Source organism: Beta vulgaris, chromosome 9, assembly GCF_026745355.1.
Source record: "Beta vulgaris subsp. vulgaris cultivar EL10 chromosome 9, EL10.2, whole genome shotgun sequence".
In the NCBI taxonomy this organism is placed as follows: Eukaryota; Viridiplantae; Streptophyta; class Magnoliopsida; order Caryophyllales; family Amaranthaceae; genus Beta; species Beta vulgaris.
In genome coordinates this window covers 38,658,186-38,679,614 of record NC_079210.1, presented here as the reverse complement: position 1 = coordinate 38,679,614, position 21,429 = coordinate 38,658,186, and the positions used below count along the sequence as shown (strand labels likewise).

Sequence of the window (21,429 nt, the reverse complement as noted above, 5' to 3'; positions counted from 1 at the left end):
AAACTTCTGCCCCATCTTGTCCAACTCGACCAGAATAATTTTTTTAAAGTTTGAATTCAATCTTATCCAATCCAAATAGATTACAACACAATATTTCTAGCTTTAGACGAAATAGACCTTATATTATTAATATAAATACTAGAATAAATTTATTTGATTTAATAAAAATTGCAAATGAAGCCAATTACCTCTATTAAAATTTTAAAGCTTGAATCTAACCTTTCTAAAGCTGTAGTCATAAAATTTTTTATAAAGTTTGAATCTAATCTTTCTAAAGTTATAGTCATAAAAATTAAAGGGTGGGAGACAAGGAATAGGGAAGGAAGACCAACATAAACCAAACATAAATGTTAATTATAAGAAGGATAACAAAAATGGAAAAAGAAGGACAAAAATCAGGCTCATTAGATACGAACCCCGAATTTGATGTCAATAACATCACAGTATCATCATCCGACTTGCTGCTGTGCCAAACTGAGATATGTGCTTAGTTTATAATCTCTTTTTCTTTTAACTTTATTTATTTTCCTGTATTTTCAGCGATTTACTCATTTTTTTTCCATGGATCCGCGTGAGTTCAGTTGAACCCACTGAACCCACGCTGGATCCGCCCCTGTATTAAAACTGGACATGGAAAAAGCATATGACCGAATAGAATGGGACTTTTGATGGAAATAATGCTTAACGAAGTTTGGTTTTCCTCTTCAATGGATAACATGGATCAAAGAATGTATTAACTACCGTCTCTTATTCTATTAACGTTAATGGCCAATCCTCGCCTGGTTTAGACCATCAAGAGGACTAAGGCAGGGGGACTCTTTATATATCTCCCTACCTCTTCATCCTATGTATGGAAGTATTCATTCGACAACTTATGTTGGCTAGTACCTCTCATGATTTAGGAATCAGGTTCAAATTATTCCCTCAAAACTCAAAATTATTCCCTCAAAACTCAAAATATTCTATGCCTTCTTTTTGCAGAATACAACCTTCTCTTCAATAAATCAACGCCTACTGCTTGCTAGAATCTCAAAAAGGTGATTGACAAGTTATGTGATTTCTCTGGCCAGTTAGTTAACTTCCACAAATTATCGATGATCTTGTAACACCCCCAAATTACTCACTTTTAAATAAACAATTTAATAAATAATATTTGAGTAATTTAGGAGTATTACCGCCTCGTGACTAACACGCTTTCGGCAACCAACTATTAACTAACCAAAATAACTTGCAGCGGAAGACTTTAACCAAAAATAATAATACTTCTTTATTAATAAAAGTAAACATTGTCCAATACTCAAAATAAATGAAACACTCTAATCTAGGTGAAGATCCCCTTCCTAGTATGCTCCCATGCACATCCAAAATTCACCTGCAAATCTGCTTACCAAAAAGGTAAACAGGGCAAAGCCAAATAGGAAAAAGAAATACGCGTCAGTATAAAACTGAGTACGAAATGTACTAGATAAGTAATACATTTGTTAGTTCGTAATAATTTTTCATTTCGAAAACTCCATTACCAATAATTCAAGAATAACTCTTTAAGAATAAACTATTTTCAAACACTTAATAATAATTCAATAATAACATTTTAAGAACAAACTCTTTCCAAACACTTGAATAATAATTCAAGAACAACCTTTTAAGAACAAACTCTTTCCAAACACTTGAATAGTAATTCAAGAATAACCTTTTAAGAATAAACTCTTTCCAAACAACTTGGATTAAAATAATCCTGAAAACAATTCCTCTTCTTATCTCCCCTTCTATTTTGCTAAGTGTGCAAACCCCCCATCACGGAGCTATATCAAGGGGTAACTATAATTGCCAACAAGTGGACTTTGAATCTCTTGATATTAATCAAGCGGAAATATAACCATATGACTTGTAAGTCATTAATAAACCTCCTTTCCTCATAAACAACTTTTTGAACATTCAAAGTTCATAAAAACCAATCAACCTTCCTTGTAAAAATAATTTAATTTTCCAAAAAGGATAACAAAACTTCTATATAAAATGATTGATAATATCATTCTTCTTTTCACTTTCAAGAGTGAATAATAAAACATTGTAACCATTTTAAACCAAATTTCTAAACCAATCCAACCAATAAAATCAATAAACAACTTTATCATATAAACCACATTTTAAAAGATCTATACATAACGTACCTTGATCTTGCACAAACTAATACTAGTATCTTCACTTATTCTTATACTTGAGCTTTCTCATAGCCAACCAACAAGCAATCTACCACATGAACTTAATCATGAATTTAAACATGAATGATCTATCATGAGCATAATATTTTTGAGTAAATATGAAAATATTTTTCTTAAACAAAAGAAATTGAAACTTGAATAAGAAATATAAAACTAGAATACATAGGAAGAGAAAGAAGAACTTTGAAGTAAGAAATTATAGATTCTTCAAAGTTTTTGTGTGGAAAAGATGCTAAAGGTGTGGGGTATTTATAGGAGTAGAATAGATAGTACTTAATTTTCAAAATTAAAAGAGTTTGTAACCTTCACCATAAATTAGGAGATTAAACCAAGATTTGTAACCTTCATCATAAATTTGGAAAACAAAACTCCCCCATTTACTTACAATCCCGTCAAAAATAATGTCCAAAAAAATTTTTTTTTTTTTTTTTTTTTGGTTTTTTGAATAATTTTGACTAGGATTTAAACCAAAAGTTTAACAAATCCAATTTTGGCGCCATATTCCCGCCAAAATAATTTAAAACAATAAATATACTAAAATATCCTTTGCTTAAAATATTTATTTTAGAAAATAAATATAAAATACATATTTATTTATTTAAATAAATACTAAAAATACGGGGTATTACAGTCTACCCCCTTAAAAGAAGTTTCGACCTCGAAACTTAAGGCAAAAAGTCATAATCACTTTCCAAAAACGGATTAAAATTCAAAATCGTAGTTTCTGACTCAAATGCTAGACAAAAAGTCATAATCTTTTCCAAAAACGAATCAAAATTCAAAATCGTAGTTTCTGACTCAAATGCTCATGTGTAAAATGCATATAATGACTCAAAAATATGCTAAAATGCAAACTATAGTAAAAGCGCAAACTCTATTCTACCCCCCTTAAAAGGAGTTACGACCCCGTAACTCGACAACTAACCTCGGAAAACAACGTCGGATATTTCTTGCGTATATCCGCTTTAACTTCCCATGTTGCTTCCTCAATCTGATGGTTTGACCATAATACTTTGACTAATCTTACATCCTTAGTCTGAGTACTTCTAACTTTACTATCAAGGATTCTTACATGTCTTTCCTCGTAAGTCAAACTATCATTTAATTCAATGGCCTCAGGTTGCAGCACATGAGACACATCCGAAATATACTTCCTTAACTAAGATATATGAAAAACATCATCGACTCGACTTAAAACATTTGGCAAATGCAACTTATATGCCACTTTTTTCGAACTTCTTTAACACCTCATATGGCCCGATATATTTGGACTTAACTTTCGCTTCTTCCCAAATCGCATCACCCCTTTCATTGGAGATATTTTCAACAATACCTTCTCCCCAACCTGAAACTCTTCATCCCTTCGCTTCAAATCAGCATAACTCTTAAAACCTTGATCTTTTCTTGAATCACTTTCACCTCTTTCGCCGTCTCTTTGAGGAATTCGGCTCCAAGCACCACAGTTTCACTAATATTATTCCAGCAGACTGGACGTCTACACTTCTGACCATATAAAGCCTCAAACAGAGCCATACCAATACTTGCATGATGACTGTTTGTTATAGGAAAATTCTATTAAATCCAAGAAATCCTCCCACGAACCCTGATACTCCATAACAAAGATCGCAACATTTTTTTTAAGTCTGGATTGTTCGTTCCGTTTGCCATCTGTAGCCAGATGAAAAGCTTTACTCAATAATAAATTAGTTCCCAAAGCCTTCTACAAACTCTACCAAAATTTGATAAGAACCGTGAATCACGATAAAAACAATGTCCTTAGGCACACCATGATACTTCACCACCCATTTCACATATGCTTTAGCCAATTGATCCATTGACCAAGTATTCTTCATAGGAATGAAAGTTGCTGATTAGCTAAACGATCTACCACTACCAAAATTGTATCATTTTCAGCCTTAATTCTTGGTAATGCAGACACAAAATCCATTGATATAGAATTCCCATTTCCATCTCGGAATATCCAGGGGCTGAACCTTCCTTTGCGATCTCTTGTGCTCAAACTTGACCTTTTAGCATGTGAGACACTTAGCCACGAACTCTGCTACCTCTCGCTTCATGTTTGGCCACCAAAACTTTTGCTTCATGTCCTTATACAACTTATCACCACCTGGGTGTACTGAATAAGGTGAGCTATGAGCTTCTTCCATTAATTTCCGCTTCAACTCATCTCTATTATTTGGTATACACCACCTTCCTTTGAACCGAATACTTCCATCATCGGCTATTTGGAAATTCGATACCTGACTATCCTGGATCTTCTCTCGAATCTTTTCTAACTTTTCATCCTTTGATTGACCTTCCCTAATCTCATCATAGATTGAGGGTTGAATCGACAAAGAACCCAATAATTCTTCAACACCTCCTTCTTCTATTACTTCCAATGACATTTTCTAGAAACTCGACACATAACTGACTTGGCAACACTATTGCATTAACTGAATGACTCGACTTTCGACTTAATGCGTCAGCAACAACATTAGCTTTCCCTTCATGATACTGGATCTCTAGATCATTATACTTGATCAACTCCAACCACCTCCTCTGCCTCATGTTCAACTCCTTCTGAGTGAGAATATACTTTAAGCTCTTATGATCCGTGTACAACTTACACGTTCCCCATACAAGTAGTTCGCTATAACTTCAAAGCAAACACTATTACAACTAATTCAAGATCATAGGTTGGATAATTCACCTAATATGGTTTTAACTGCCTAAAAGCATAAGCAATGACCTTCCGGTTCTGCATCAATACACACCCTAACGAAAATTTCGAAGCATCACTATAAACATCATACTGCTGACTTTCATCAGGTAGAGCCAAAACAGGTGTTGTAGTCAACCTTTCCTTCAACACCAAAAAAAAAAACTTCCTCACACTCTGGATTCCTAACAAACTTACATTCTTCCTTCATCAGGCTAGTCATTGGTCTCAGATATTCGAGAAATCCTTTACAAATCTTCGATAGTAACCAGCTAACCCAAGGAAACTCCTTATATCACACACTATCTTTGGTATTGGCCACTCGCGCACCGCTTGAATCTTAGCAGGATCCACTGAAACTCCATCCTTTAAGATAACATGTCCTAAAAATGCAACCTTATCCAACCAAAAACTCACACTTAGAGAACTTGGCGTACAACTTATGCTCTCTTAGGGTGGACAAAACTTCCCTCAAATGCAGTTCATGACTGCTCCTAACCTTCGAATATATCAAAATATCATCTATAACACAACCACATATTTATTCAAGCATGGCCTGAAAATCCTATGCATCAAATCCATGAACATTGCAGGTGCGTTATTCAGACCAAATGGCATCACTGTGAACTCATAGTGACCATGACGCGTCCTAAATGCAGTCTTAGAAATATCACCCTCACAATCCTCAATTGGTGATAACCTAACCTCAAATCTATCTTCGAGAAAATCCCCACTCCTTTCAACTGATCAAATAAATCATCTATTCTCGGAAGTGGATACTTATTCTTGATCGTCACATTGTTCAACTCCCGATAATCAATGCACAACCTAAACTACCATCCTTCTTTTTCACAAACAATACAGGTGCATCCCAAGGAGACGAACTAGGTCTTATATACCCTTTTTCCAATAACTCCTCCAACTGAACTTTTAACTCTTTCATCTCAGCTGGAGCCATTCTATAGGAGCCTTTGAAATAGGTCCGGTTCCTGGCATCAAGTCTACGATGAACTCAAGATCCCTAACCGGTGGCACACTCGGTATCTCTTCAGGAAACACATCAGGAAACTCAGATACGACCGGGATCTCCCTATTCTCATCTTCCTTTTCAATCCTCTGAACTCCACATAAGAATAATGGACACCCCTTCTTCACATAAGATTGAATTCTCATCGCAGACACTATCTTCATTCCCTTCTCCTTCCCAAGCTTCCTATAAGTCACCCTTTCTTTCTTGGACCGACTAAGGACACCTTCTGGGCCTCCAACAATCTGAGCCTTGAATCTTCCCAACCAATCCATCCCCAAAACCACATCGAGGTCTGACAAATCAAACTCAACTAAGTCGGATGGAAAGTTCCCCCAACTATCACTAAAGGTACTTGACTATGCAACCTAGTACAATTAAACATTTTCCCTGATGGCAACGCAATTTCCAAAGAAATAGACACTGGACTGCTTAACTGGAGCTTGTCTACTAAAGTGCTAGAAATAAATGAATGAGATGCTCCTGAATCAAATAACACTTTGACAGACAAGGAATTAATGAAAAAGGTTCCAACTACTACCTCAGAAACATTCTGAGCCTCACGGCGGTTCATGATGAAAACTCTACCTTTAGACTGATTCTCCATCCTCATTTAACACCAACACTGGAAGAAGCTAACTTCTGTTGATCATTTTGAGGTGCCTTACTACTCGGGTCAGGTTTGACTGCAGGTTCTCCACCAGCTTTTCTAAAGCACTCATACTCACGGTGCCCAATTTCTGACAATAATGGCATGTCACCAAGTTGCCTTGACAATCTTTTCCAGGGTAGTTCTTATCACACCTTTTGCAAAAAAGGTTCGCTCACTTTCTTCCCATTCCCTTGGCTCCCATTAGGCTTCCGACTAGGATACCTATTGTCTTTTTCAGTTTTGTGAAATCCACCATTAGGCTTAGGCTTCTTATCTTCAATTTGTTGGTTCCCATTGTTGTTATACTTCCTCTTTTCCCCAGAGGAAGTTCGTGCAATTTCCTTCCTTTAATCCCATATAAGTGAGCAGCTCTACCATAAATTTCATCAAGAGTCTCAAAAGTTACTCCTCCCAACTTACTTTGGAGAGTTAAGGTTAACCCTTGCTCAAACCTTTGGGCCTTCAAAGTCTCAGATGGTACTATCTCAGGTGCGAACCTCATTAACTCCAAAATTTGCTATAATACTCATTAACAGACATAGTCCCTATCCTCAAATTGGTGAACTCCATAGCCTTTTGCTTCCTTAAGTACACAGGATAAAACTTAGTCCTCAGGGCTTCTTTAAACTCGTTCCACCTGAAGTCGGATCCTCTAAAAGATCATCTTTCCTTTGTTTCCACAATAGGTCTGCCTCATCTCTCAAATAATAAACAACATTATTAACTCTAAGGTTTTCAGGGCACACTATGACATCAAAAAGCTTATCAAATTCTCAGATCTAGTTTTCTAAACTAGATGGGTCCTCTTTCCCATGGTAAGTCGGAGGTTTGACAGCTGCTACCCTCTTAAAGACCTCACCAAAACTATCGGTCTCACTCTGCTTGGTTGCTTGATTAACTATCACTGATGATGTTTTCAGTTATCTTTGCTAGCCTTCTAACCATAGAACTTATACTCTTCTCCTTCTTTCTGCCATTCTATTAGATATAAGGGTGTTTGAGGATAAATCTCAACTAACATTCATAGAATAGTTGTGTAACTACCAAAAAATTAATAAATAACCATGCCGGTATAACTAGTTCAAAACATAGCAATCACATATTTCATATATCAAGGCCAAATATGAAGCCTTATTTATAACAACTACTAGAATATTTGAGCATATCAAAATATTCTTAAGACAACTAGAACGTTTCATGACCAAAACAAAACTATATATGTCTACGATCTGAAAACTTTAAACTCTGGTACGTAGTCTGTCTAAATAACATTCTCCAATCATCAATGGCCATATAATCAGACTGGCCTGAGTATTTTCGAAAGGTAAAAAAAATACACATAGTACTACTATTTGCTCGCCAATGCAGCATGACTTCTTGCTTATCCCATACATAGGGAATAACATAAACTTTTTCCTTAACTTCCAACAAGATCATATAAAAGCAAAAAGAATTGAAATATTACAAGTACATCATCATAAAAGTAATACTAATATATGATAACTAAATATATATAGTTTAAGATTTGTACTAGATGCACCACTATGGCTTAAAATATTTATTTCAAAAATTTTAAAGTGTACTTGATTTCAAGATATAGAATAGCCAAGGTGATTATAGCTCCCAGGTAAGGAAGTTACCCACAGCGTCGGGGAGAGCCTTCCTAATCCTAGACAGAGCTTGTCACCCCAACATATCTACACCCTTCATCTTTCAATAAATATAATAATATAAAATATAATATATACTTTGTGTATTACTAGCAAGATGCATCTATACAAATCGTCAAAAAGAAAACAATTAAGCTTAACAAAAACAATTTAGAATGCAAATGCGAAACTCTTATCTACCCATCCTATGTCTACCCATCAATTTTAATATTCAACTTTTATCTTTTCAAGACCTGAAAAACTGATACCACTTTGTAACACCCCCAAATTACTCACTTTTAAATAAATAATTTAATAAATAATATTTGAGTAATTTAGGAGTATTACCGCCACGTGACTAACACGCTTTCGGCAACCAACTACTAACAACCAAAATAACTTGCAGCGGAAGACTTTAACCAAAAATAATAATACTTCTTTATTAATAAAAGTAAATATTGTCTCAATACTCAAAATAAATGAAACACTCTAATCTAGGTGAAGATCCCCTTCCTAGTATGCTCCCATGCACATCCAAAATTCACCTGCAAATCTGCTTACCAAAAAGGTAAACAGGGCAAAGCCAAATAGGAAAAAGGAAATACGCATCAGTATAAAACTGAGTACGAAATGTACTAGATAAGTAATACATTTGTTAGTTCGTAATAATTTTTCATTTCGAAAACTCCATTACCAATAATTCAAGAATAACTCTTTAAGAATAAACTATTTTCAAACACTTAATAATAATTCAAGAATAACATTTTAAGAACAAACTCTTTCCAAACACTTGAATAATAATTCAAGAACAACCTTTTAAGAACAAACTCTTTCCAAACACTTGAATAGTAATTCAAGAATAACCTTTTAAGAATAAACTCTTTCCAAACAACTTGGATTAAAAATAATCCTGAAAACAATTCCTCTTCTTATCTCCCCTTCTATTTTGCTAAGTGTGCACCCCCCAAGCTAGTCATCCCATCACGGAGCTATATCAAGGGGTAACTATAATTGCCAACAAGTGGACTTTGAATCTCTTGATATTAATCAAGCGGAAATATAATTATGACTTGTAAGTGATTAATAAACCTCCTTTCCTCATAAAGAACTTTTTGAACATTCAAAGTTCATAAAAACCAATCAACCTTGTAAAAATAATTTAATTTTCCAAAAAGGATAACAAAACTTCTATATAAAATGATTGATAAATCATTCCTTCTTTTCACTTTCAAGAGTGAATAATAAAACATTGTAACCATTTTAAACCAAATTTCTAAACCAATCCAACCAATAAAATCAATAAACAACTTTATCATATAAACCACTTTTAAAAGATCTAGCTACATAACGTACCTTGATCTTGCACAAACTAATACTAGTATCTTCACTTATTCTTATACTTGAGCTTTCTCATAGCCAACCAACAAGCAATCTACCACATGAACTTAATATGAATTTAACATGAATAGAATGATCTATCATGAGCATAATATTTTTGAGTAAGATTTATGAAAATATTTTTCTTAAACAAAAGAAAATTGAAACTTGAATAAGAAATATAAAACTAGAATACATAGGAAGAGAAAGAAGAACTTTGAAGTAAGAAATTATAGATTCTTCAAAGTTTTTGTGTGGAAAAGATGACTAAAGGTGTGGGGTATTTATGGGAGTAGAATAGATAGTACTTAATTTTCAAAATAAAAGAGTTTGTAACCTTCACCATAAATTAGGAGATTAAACCAAGATTTGTAACCTTCATCATAAATTTGGAAAACAAAACTCCCCCATTTACTTCACGATCCCGTCAAAAATAATGGCCTAAATTTTTTTTTTTTTTAAAACCTTTGTTTTTTGAATAATTTTGACTAGGATTTTAAACCAAAAGTTTAACAAATCCAATTTTGGCGCCATATTCCCGCCAAAACAATTTAAAACCAAGCAATAAATATACTAAAATATCCTTTGCTTAAAATATTTATTTTAGAAAATAAATATAAAACACATATTTATTTATTGAAATAAATACTAAAAATACGGGGTATTACAGAGCTTCTCCAAGTCACTTTAATATGCTTCCCAATTCCTCCTTAGGACATTATCTGGGAATTTTCTTTACTAAATATCACCCGACAAAAGATGATTTCAAACGTATTTTGCAAAAATCCCAACAAAGAATCAACCACTGGGAAGGGTACTTCCTCTCAAAGGCAGGTCGGCTAACCCTCATACAAAGTAACCTCAAAGCCTTTCCATCCTATGTTTGTGCTTCTTCCATGCTCCCAATAGATATAGTCCATCCCCTTGACCGAAACTATTTCTGGAAATAAAACAAAGATAAAAATAGTATTCCCCTGATCGAATGGGACAAAATTTACCAGCCTAAAGCAATGGGTGGATTAGGCTTACGAAAGACTCTACCGTTAAACAAAACTTTCTTGGCTAAGCTAAGCTAGGGTGAAAAATAGCAGCGGACCACAAAAGTCTATGGGTACAACTAATGAAAGCAAAGTATCTATGATAAGCGTCACTGTTCACTTACTCTCCAAAACCGCAGGACTCCCCGATATGGAAAAAATTCTACTTTAGAGAGGCCTCTTGCATAAAGGCACCTGCTAGCAGATTGGAAATGGGAAAATGGTTCTTTTCTGGTTACACAACTGGTGTCATAATAAAAACATTTACACCTTGCTCAACATTCCTTTACTCCATATAATATAGACCCAATTCATACTATAAACAACTTTATTTTGTCAAATCACACCTGGGATCTAGCCAAACTTAGTCAAATGTTCCTTCTCATCTTCTTAATATAATCAAAGGAATACCAATCCCTCAAACTAACCTCCATAATACTCCAAATTGGGGACCTCACTCATCGGGGGAATTCACAATTAAAACTGCAACTTAGCTTTGCTCATAATCTGGACCCCAACGGGGAGAAATGACCTTTTAGATGGATTTGGAAAATCGACATTCCTCTTAAGCTTCAAATTTTCATATGGCAAATCTGTCACAACAGTATATGGACTCGCTCTACCCTGTTCAACAGACATATTATCGGTACAAACGCTTATGGAATTTGCAATTCCAATGATGAAACTATTGATCACCTCTTTGGCATTTACCCACAACTCCTCTCCTTCTGGCGCCTCCATGATTTAAAACAATGGTTCCCTTTTAAACAAAATCGCAGCACCACTCTGACAGTGCTCCACCAAATGCAAGAAATCATTATTAGCCAAAAACATTTTTCTAATACGTAAAATATGAAAGGAAAGGAATGAAATCATATTAAAAACCGCAATCTAAATATTCACAAAATTCTTCATAAGGCCAAGTTCATGCATTGTGAATGGGCGCTCAGAACTAAAATTGACGACTGCCATGTACGTGGCATCCCCCTTCATTCTCACACTTCCTCCTCCACCCATCCCCACAACAATTCTATTCAACTCGTCACTTGGGAGCCACCTCCCTCTTCTCATTTCAAGCTCAACTTCGATGGCTCGGTTCGTCTCTCCAGTCCGCCGCTGCGGGAGTCATCATTAGAGACCATCATGGCAAGGTTCGCAAAGTTATCGCCTTCAATCTAGGTAACACACAAGTTTTCATCGCGGAAGCCATGGCCCTTCACCAAGGAATTCTTCTATCACTTAAAGAAAACATCAACAATCTTCAGATTGATGGTGACAACCTTCTCAATATCAACGTCGTCAACGGTCTTTTGTGCCCCCCCATGGCAAATAGCTCATATAATCCAAGATATCAAATCCCTCCTCCACCAATTCAATAATTGGAGCATCCATCACATCTTCCGAGAAGCAAATAAAGATGGAATTAGACAGCCAAAGTTGGTCATCTCATAGATTTTGTTTTTGGCATTGATGATTGTAGTAACTCAACTCTTCAAGATATCCTTGTAAACCATGAATTAGGAGTTCCCCTCGTGCGCAAGGTCCCTTAATTTTATTTTTCTTGCCTTTATAAAAAATAAGTACACTTGACTCGACTCAAACGTACATGAAATCAAAATACGACTTCTGCAAACCCGGATAAAAAATGTCGATCGACGGGTGATCTTACCCAGTAATGGATTGACTTGTAAATGGAATGACCCAAACCTGTCTGGCACCCGACAATCCAATGATTCAAATGTGACCGACCCAGATGATCAAAACCTGACCAATCACGACCTAGGGCATTGAGTAGCAGAATCCTGACCTGTGCGAGACTGACCTGGTTCACCATGGGTATAACCGAAACCTGTTCGAGAACTTGTTTTGTTCATACTACTCTTTTCTCATCACATCACATGAGTAATTTTTTTTGTTTCTCTCTATCTTTATCCTCTCCCAAATTTTGTGCCAAGACCTAAGTTTCTTTTGAAACAAAATGAAGGAAGTATTAAAAATTTGGAAGGATTTTAAAGGACCTTTGCCACAAGGCCCATAACAAAGGTATACATGTCATGCCACATGCTCCGTTTCCTAAAATTCCAATTTCTACTAACTTGGTCCGAAGATGGTGAGATCGTGCCTGGCCAGCTAGCTCGTGGACAGTTCTAGTTTTAACCCATTGGATTTTTTTTGAAAAATTTCCTGAACATATACGGTATCCGTATGTTATATTAAATCAAACCTTACTTTCCCACACTCTATTAGCTAAGTTGGTTCATTCAAAAACAATTACTTCATAGAAGTATATAGTAATATACTTCCTCAGTAACGAAATAGATGCTACACTTTCTAAATATGATTGTAACAAAATAGATGTTATACTTCCTTTCGAGACAACAATCTCTCTCTATCTCTCTCCTATCACATGAGTTTTCTTTTTTTTCTTTCTCTCTATCTCTCTCCTCTTTAAAAAATTGCCTAGAAAAATGTGTTTTGAAAATCATAACATCTATTTCGTTATGGAAGAAGTAATTGCTTCTCCAGATAATTATCAAAAAGATATATATATGATTGTCCTCTATTTATAGAGTTGAGAATATTTTTCTTAATAAAATCATGAAACTATATTGATTGTTCCAAGGTTCAAAGCACCGGCTAAAGACAGGTCCCTACTCTTATCCCTCATGACTCTAAAAGAACAACCAACAATAATGGCTATAATGTGGTCGTTTCCTTGTTCCCATTGCAATCCGCCTTGGGTTACTATCAGCTCATGGATGAGATAATCATCCTAACATACTACACACACAGCTGTCTTCTTTGAGAAAGACAAACCATATTATCCTCCTTGTATAGCTTTAGCCCACCTCCTTTACCCAAAGTCAATTTTATTTTGGTTCCTCCTCAATCATATAGATACACTATCTCGCCTTACGTAGGTAGTCTATGTACTGTTTGTTAATTTTGGACCTAGCTAGCCATTTAGAATGTCAACTCTTAAAACAAAGACGAAGTCTCAAATTTCGGTGAATTTAACTCACGCTCACCGTCTTCCAAAAATTGTTCATTTTTCTTTTTCTTTTCCAGGACACATATTTAAACATAGATTGCTTTACCTACGTAATGTTAAGTATCATGGTCTAAGAAATGATAATTTGATGAAACAAATAAAAAGTCGACGGAAGACAATGGAAGTACATTTAAAAGTATGATTAAATCTTGTAAAATAAGGTAAAAGTCCATATTTTTTTCAACTCTAGAACATCTAAACAATCCACTTAACCACATTTATCTACAAATAAATTATTAATAAAGAGAACTATCATCATGCAAAATGTTATTAGTTAGTTTGTTTCAATTTTTTTTTAAAGAAGTATGAAAAAATTAAAATTATCATTCAGAAAGTATGTATAATGACAATGGACAATAAATATGCGTTCACAAACTTGAGTTTGTCTTATAAGAGACCGCCTACTTTTAAATTAAAATTAGGTAATGGTAAGTCCAATATTAAAAAGAAAATTAGTCCAATGATAATTAGTTAATTTCTTTCGGTGACTAATTTAATCCATTTAGTGACTAAGTCTACTTTTATATATATTAAAATTAGACTGTCTCTTTCAATTATTTTTACACAAATTTATCAATAATGAGAATTGAGACAGGGAAGAGGTGTTAAACAATAACACCAGGTAGCATTAAAAAAAAGCAATTGGGTAGCGAAAGACCCGGTTTCTTTCTCAACAGATTTTGCTGAATTTGGCAAGTTAACCTCCATCCAACCCACAAAAGAAGAAACTTTCTTGATTCTAGTGAAAAGATCACTTGTTTGTCCAAATTTTGTCAAATTTGTGTATGCTTTCATCAGTCTACCTCACAACTAATTCTTCCTATTTGCCTGTTTCTTAATTTTGCTTGGTAGAGGTAACTATTGAGTATTGACCATCCTAATAATACACCTAAACAAGTCTATACCATGTGAGAGATTATGACGTGCTTTAACATATTTAAGCTTATAATGGTCCCAACCCACTGATGGGAAATGAGATCTGGGACATTCCATCAGAGAATTGAAAGACTTTTCAAAAATATCAACCTGATACCACTCAAAAATATATATTTTTTTTAACTATATACTCTTGACAAAATATTTTTGCACCATATACTCTTTCGACTTTTGAAATTTACCATAAACCACTCATTTTTTAAAAAATAAATCCACTTATCTTTAACGAGTAACGACGTTAAACTCTGTTAGTCATTATATATACTATGATTCTCCCACTATAACTAGCCTAAATCTTTCCCTAACCCTAACTCTAACCATAATACTCAAACCCTAACACCCCCTTATGCCCTCCCCCCACCCGACCACTATAGGCTACAACCGTACCCCTTCCCCTACCCCGCAACCCCCGCAGCCCCAGCCCCGCAACCCCCTCCTTCCCCCCTTCCCCCCATCCCCCACAACCATATATTAACCGCAAATCTTCCGATGAGGCATCGCAATTGCTAATGCCTTATAATCTCCCCATAAATCTGACTTATTCTCTCTCCAATTCGAGTAGATATCCTTCAATTTCTTCGAGAAGTTCTCCAAATTGATTTGGTCTTGATTGGTTTCTGATTTTTTTTTCACTTCAGGGGTGCGTGATAGCTGGGGAGGGGGAGGCGGCTGGAGTTGCTTGACGGTGAGAGAAAAAGAGGGGTTGTGCAATTTAGCAGGGGAAAAGGAGGGGAATGGAGGGCTTGGGGGTGGTGGGGAGGGGACTGTTGAGTTGGTGGGGCAATGGGGGGAAGGATAAAGGGTGGTCAGGTTAGTGTAAAGATATTAGATTAGGGGGTTAGGGTTAGGGTTTGGCTTAAATTTAGGTGAATTAATTAGGATTAGATGGGAATTAAAGATTCTGTGACTAACTAAACGTCGTTAGTCATTAAGGGTAAGTTGATGTATTTTTTGAAAAGTAGAGGGTATATGGTGAATTTGAAAATTTGTGAGGATATACAGTGCAAATTTTTTTTATCAAAAGTATATGATGAAAAAATCGAAAATAAAATGTATAAACGTTATTAACATCCATGTAAATCAACGTCTTATTTCTATTACCATATTTGATCAAATTTATCTTAGCATAAAATATTTGCATGGTGAAAGAGAAAGTAAGTTAACAAAATTTATTTATTTAAACAGATAGCCTCACTCATGCTGCTCAAATGATGTTAGTGATGTGTGCTCTTGCTAACTTAATTAATTCATTTATGTAGTTCAAATTGTGCAAAAAATCTAGTAATAACCATAGCCAAAACTTCAATCTCCTATGAGGAAGTTATAGTTAATTTCGATGGAGGAATCCCTTGTTCAAATTGTCCTTGAGGACAAATTAAGCTTTAATGGAATGATAATATATATCGATCTTCACTTCAAAAAAAAAAGGTAAAATTATCCGCAACACCTTGAACTATATCATGGGTGCACCAAACAACCCCAACTCCGATTTATAGCCAGAACATCCTAAAGTATGATCCTGGGTGTTGTTGTACCATAAATGAGGTGATCTTGCTAACTTAATTAATTCATATATGTAGTTTAAATTGTGCAAAAAATCTAGTAATAACCATAGCCAAAACTTCCATCTCCTATGAGGAAGTTATAGTTAATTTCGATGGAGGAATCCCTTGTTCAAATTGTCCTTGAGGACAAATTAAGCTTTAATGGAATGATAATATATATCGATCTTCACTTCAAAAAAAAAAAGGTAAAATTACCCGCAACACCTTGAACTATATCATGGGTGCACCAAACAACCCCAACTCCGACTTATAGCCAGAACACCCTAAAGTATGGTTCTGGGTGTTGTCGTACCATAAATGAGGTTGGTTCCCAGAATTCTCACCGGATTCTCTCCTCTTTCTTATTTTCTTCTTTTCTTGTTTTTAACCCTATTTTTTAACTTCAAAAACAAGGCACATGCCTTCATTTCTCCTTTCTCAACTGAACAAAACAAGATTTTCTTCCCCATATTCCCTCTTACTTCCCGAAATTTCCTCTTACTTCAAACGAACCGTAAATTTTGAAAGAGTGAAATCCGCATAACAATAATGAGCTCAGCTTCAGTTTCAATGTTCAAGAGTAATTCAAATACTAGTTTAGTTAATGTTAGGGAAACTGTCGATATTGATTGCCTACAGTAATCCAAACTACTTGGAAGTCAACCACAATCAACGAAAACGTTAATATGGCTGCCCAATTATATCTAACACTCGACTTATAGTCGGTGAGGATTCCAATCACCGACCTCATTTATGGTACAGATTGCACCCGTACTTTGGGATGTTCTGACTATAAGTCGTAGTTGGGACTGTTTGGTGTACACACATTATAGTTTAGGGTATTGATGTCAATTTTGTAAAAAAAAAAAAAGAAAAACATGACTTGGATACTTTTCACTGAAACAAATTGGATAACAGACTGTTCTTAATGTCAAAATTCTATTATTATTTTAAGTTTAGAAAATTGTTACAATTTAGATATTAATTATATCATTTAAATCGTGATTAAAAGATAAATGGACAAGGGAGATTGTTTAGCATTGAAACGATTCACTATTTTTGCACTGTGTATTGGACTTAACATCCCCGACATGAGTCATATACTCCTTTACAAAAGAAGGGTCACACATCTTGGAGTCTTGGACCACCTAATTTAATCTTGGATAATAGTAAATTTTAGATTTTGTTTTTGGTTTATATGGATTTTGTTTGGTTAGCATATAGATTTTTTCAAAGAACACAACAGTAATATCCAATAATCCAAAAAGATATTAAGAATGAAAAATTAGTTCCTTGTTTAAGAGTGTCATGCACCTCCAAGACGAGAAGTTAACGGTTCAGCTTTAATTTAAATTGAACCTTCTACTTTCTATAATAATTAAATTCTCCAAACTAAATTAGTTTAATTTGATATACACTCATTAAATTTTATTGAGAAGATGGTAAATCTATTCTTATCTATATCATGATGCAGACACCACATATAAAAAAAAAAAATACAAACCTTAGCTTATAAGGATTTATCAATTAAATCAGTTAATAACTGACATCCACATCATTTATTATACAAATTTTTGGGTGTAACTGTTACATCATAAGTAAGTTTCTGTTATAAATAAAACTCAAATAACATAATATAAATAGCTATTATGACAATAGTACATATCATTTTTGTTGGATTTTATGTCATTATGTATGGGTGAGATACTGTTACGTAGCAATAGTGTTACATGTCACACTTAAAAGTTAAAACACACCTTATTTGTTGTGGACCTAACTCAAGAAGAAGGGTGTCAATCTCAAATGGGACCTTCTAATTGGACATTAAGAAAAGCCATCTTTATTGCGGATGCCTCACTCCATAACTAAAACGCGGAAACAAAAATATTGTACACGGATGGATATTTTTTGAGCACCGAGAAAACTGCAGAACGAGAAGCCTCTACTAATCTTGATATAAAAGATCATCCATCTTGTATTTATTTTCCTGTCCATTATCATACTCTTTCCTATGTAAATGACTAATAATCGTAAAATCCAAACGTAGAGAATAATGGTGAACTTATTGAATGCACAAGAAGATAAATTTTAGCTAGCTGCTAACCAGCACAGAACCACTATCTATATCACTAGCCGCATCAACTTCAAAATGAATACATAAGAGGACAAATTGAATGTTACAAGAAACACATATTTCAACGGTTAAAATAAAACCAAGTATAATTAGAAAAATAGACAAATAGAAGTATATAATTAGTTAAGATATATTAACAAACATAGGCTGACAAAAAAGAAGAATAATCATGTGCTAAGCAATATGGTACTACTTCACTACTAAAGCTCAGGGGTGACTTTCAAGGGCACGCTTTGGATTGAATCAAGGAGACAGGACCACTGTTATGTCCTCACTGGTTTTCATAAGAGAATGTCTCGTGCACTGTTAATTAATTAATTAATCAATCTCTTAATCACACTTTACAATAATGGTAAATTAATCAAATAATAATAATTAATTTATCAAAAGTGAAAACACCCACATAATAATAGTAATAATTCTTCAAGAAAGTGAACCTTTTCAAGTACACTGGAAAAAATGCTCATATAATTGTAAAAAGATTACATAAAGGGATAATAACCTTTTTGAGTTCTGACCCTTTTTTTTTATCTTAATCATATGTGCTATAATTACTTAGTCTTTTCACAAAAAAAAGGTTACTTTAGCTTAAAAATTGACTAATAATAGTAATAAATAACATCCCACTTTTACATATAACTGGTTGGTAAAATTACAAAAATGTTCACCTGTTTAATTCTCATTGATGTTGATCTTCTCTCCTCATGATGACTTTCACTGAGAGTAACAGAAGGGTAATGATGAAGACTATGATATCAATGATGATGATAATCATGATTATGGGGATGTAGGGTTAAAATGGTCATTTCACTTGTTCGTTTTCTTCTTAAGTTTGAAACAGTTAAAAAAAAAACACACAAAAGTTGATCAACTTTTGGGTAGTACATGAAGATGGTTATGGTTAGGGTTTTGCAATGAAAATAATTGAGTAGTAGAATTTGTGGGTTGCATGGAAAATGGCATGGGTGTAAATTGAAGATTAATAGGATGAAAAAGATGATTAGTAGAAGTATTAGGAGAATAATGATAATGATCAACCTTATTACCTAAAGTTTCTAAGGCTTTAACTTGGTTCCTAAGAAACTTAAGATAATTAGCAGCTTCATCAAGCATTGAAGCAGTATCCATTTTACTCCCACCAGGCACAAGCTTCTGCAACACTCTTAGCCTTTCACTAATCCTTTCTCTCCTCTGCCTCGCCGCAACTGTTTGTGGATCATTTGATATCTTTACATTCTTCCTCTTTGGCCTATCTATCATCTCCACCCCAAAATTCACCGGCCTAAACGCGGCTGCCCTATATATCATCTCCTTCATTTGTTGTATAGCTTCTGCATCGGGTTCCTCGATCGAGGAACCCGATGAGCTTCTTTGTTGGAAGCTTATATTCGAAGAGCTCGTGAGCAGGCCACCTCCTCCAAACTTCTCAGCATTCATGTTGTTGTTGTTTGTGTCGTTTCTCTTCCTTTTGTTGCGCCTCCAACTTTCTTGGGTAATACTGAATGGAGGGTGCTCTTGATGATCACTTTGAATAATGGTTTCGACATTATTACACCGTTTTTTAGGAATATTATTATTGTTGTTGTTGTTGGTGGTGGTGGTGGTGGTGGTAGGAGGATTAGAAGAGAAGTTCAACAAGTTTTGACACTCGGAAAAAATCATGGAAATACCATCATCATTATCTTCAACTGATGTATCAGTGTTACTATTAGTACCTGATAATAAACACTCAAGTGATTGTTGATCCAAAGAATTAGCTGATGAAGTTACTTTAGTTGATGCATCAAAAGGTTGAGAATGAACAATGTTGTTAGGAATTAGTCCTGATAATAAAGGACTCATGATAGGAATAGAGGAACAACATAGCTCATCTCTTTGTGCACCTCCATTATCCCATGGGATAATTCCTGTTAGCCCTCCACCATTGTCGTCTTCATGAATTGGATCTAACATTAAAGATATCGATCTCGACGTCTCGAGACCTTGATGATGATATATGTTGCTCCATTGAGCCATACTTGAACAACCATCCATGGAATTATACTAACAAAATATCTGAAAAATAATGCAATGAGAAAATGATCAGTATATATATCTTAATAAAGAGGACGGTACAAAAGTACTGAAAATATTTATAAATACTTCCATATATTAAAGGAAATTTTATTAGTTTTTAGTATGAAAACTTACTAGATTTATAGATATAAAGTTAACAACTTTAATGATTTGGATGAATAAAGAGCTCAGCTTCTTCTTCTTTCTTATCAAGAATAGGTATGTACAGGAGAAAGGTGACTAACGGCATTAACAAATCCACTTTTCAATTATTTCTTTTTTTCTGAATGATATGATATCTGATGAGAAAGAACATTGGAAAACAGAATTCAACGTCAGCCATGGATAAAAACTAACTGTTTATTTATCTTTGATTTTTCAAAGATTATGCATTATTTATAAAAAAAATATATAGGAAGATGAAATGAAAGGAATAATAAATGATAATAATGTAGGAGAGAAAAATAAAATGATGTGTATATACCTTAGTTTGAGCTACAAGTTGTTGGGCGGCAAGAACATAGACTTTGTATGATATTTATTTAATTTTGGATCGTCAAAGTTTTCTAATTATGAAGGAAGCTAAGCTAGAGAGGTGAGGAGGTGATATTTATATAGAGAAGGCCAGGCCAACAATAGTAGTAGAATTATGAGAGAGAGAGAAAGTGGGGGTGTTGATAGGAAAAGATAAGGGGGGGTTTTGGGGTCAGGTTGGTGGGATAGTTCGAGGGAGACTAAAAAATTCTTTTTTTGCAGATGGGGAGCACAATATATGAGAACCAACTATTTGAATCTTTGTGATTTGTGATGATTTGATTTTTTTTTTTCTTTTTGAAAGTTGATAGATTGATTATTTTATATGAATATTGTTTCAAAATGATATATATATAGTTTGTATATATTGGGTAAATGAGCGTAGAAATTAGTTGGATAATTTTCTAAAATATTGCAACTATGCACATGTTTTTGGCTAGAAATTAAAGGCATGTTGTAGTCACCATTTGACTTGCAAAAATAATATA

At 34.4% G+C, this 21,429-nt stretch overlaps 1 protein-coding gene and 1 long non-coding RNA gene across 3 annotated transcripts; both read right to left on the bottom strand.

Annotated features, from left to right (window-relative positions):
• Positions 1-8,686: 8,686 nt before the first annotated feature.
• LOC130589974 (uncharacterized) lies at positions 8,687-9,723 on the bottom strand. Its single transcript, XR_008967489.1, has 2 exons — positions 9,626-9,723; positions 8,687-8,825 (listed from the first exon to the last, which is right to left on the bottom strand). It is a non-coding gene; the product is annotated as an uncharacterized LOC130589974 (long non-coding RNA).
• A 9,075-nt stretch (positions 9,724-18,798) lies between these two features.
• Positions 18,799-21,223, bottom strand: LOC104903709 (transcription factor bHLH87). 2 transcript variants are annotated; one of them, XM_019251903.3, is made up of 3 exons: positions 20,892-21,223; positions 20,543-20,706; positions 18,799-20,407 (listed from the first exon to the last, which is right to left on the bottom strand). In XM_019251903.3, the coding sequence occupies exon 3, from the start codon at positions 20,384-20,386 to the stop codon at positions 19,220-19,222; it is 1,167 nt and encodes a 388-aa protein (XP_019107448.2). In that variant the 5' UTR covers positions 20,387-20,407; positions 20,543-20,706; positions 20,892-21,223; the 3' UTR covers positions 18,799-19,219. The 2 variants fall into 2 exon arrangements, with proteins under 2 accessions (XP_019107448.2, XP_010690114.2); XM_010691812.4 differs by lacking the exon at positions 20,543-20,706.
• Positions 21,224-21,429: the final 206 nt, after the last annotated feature.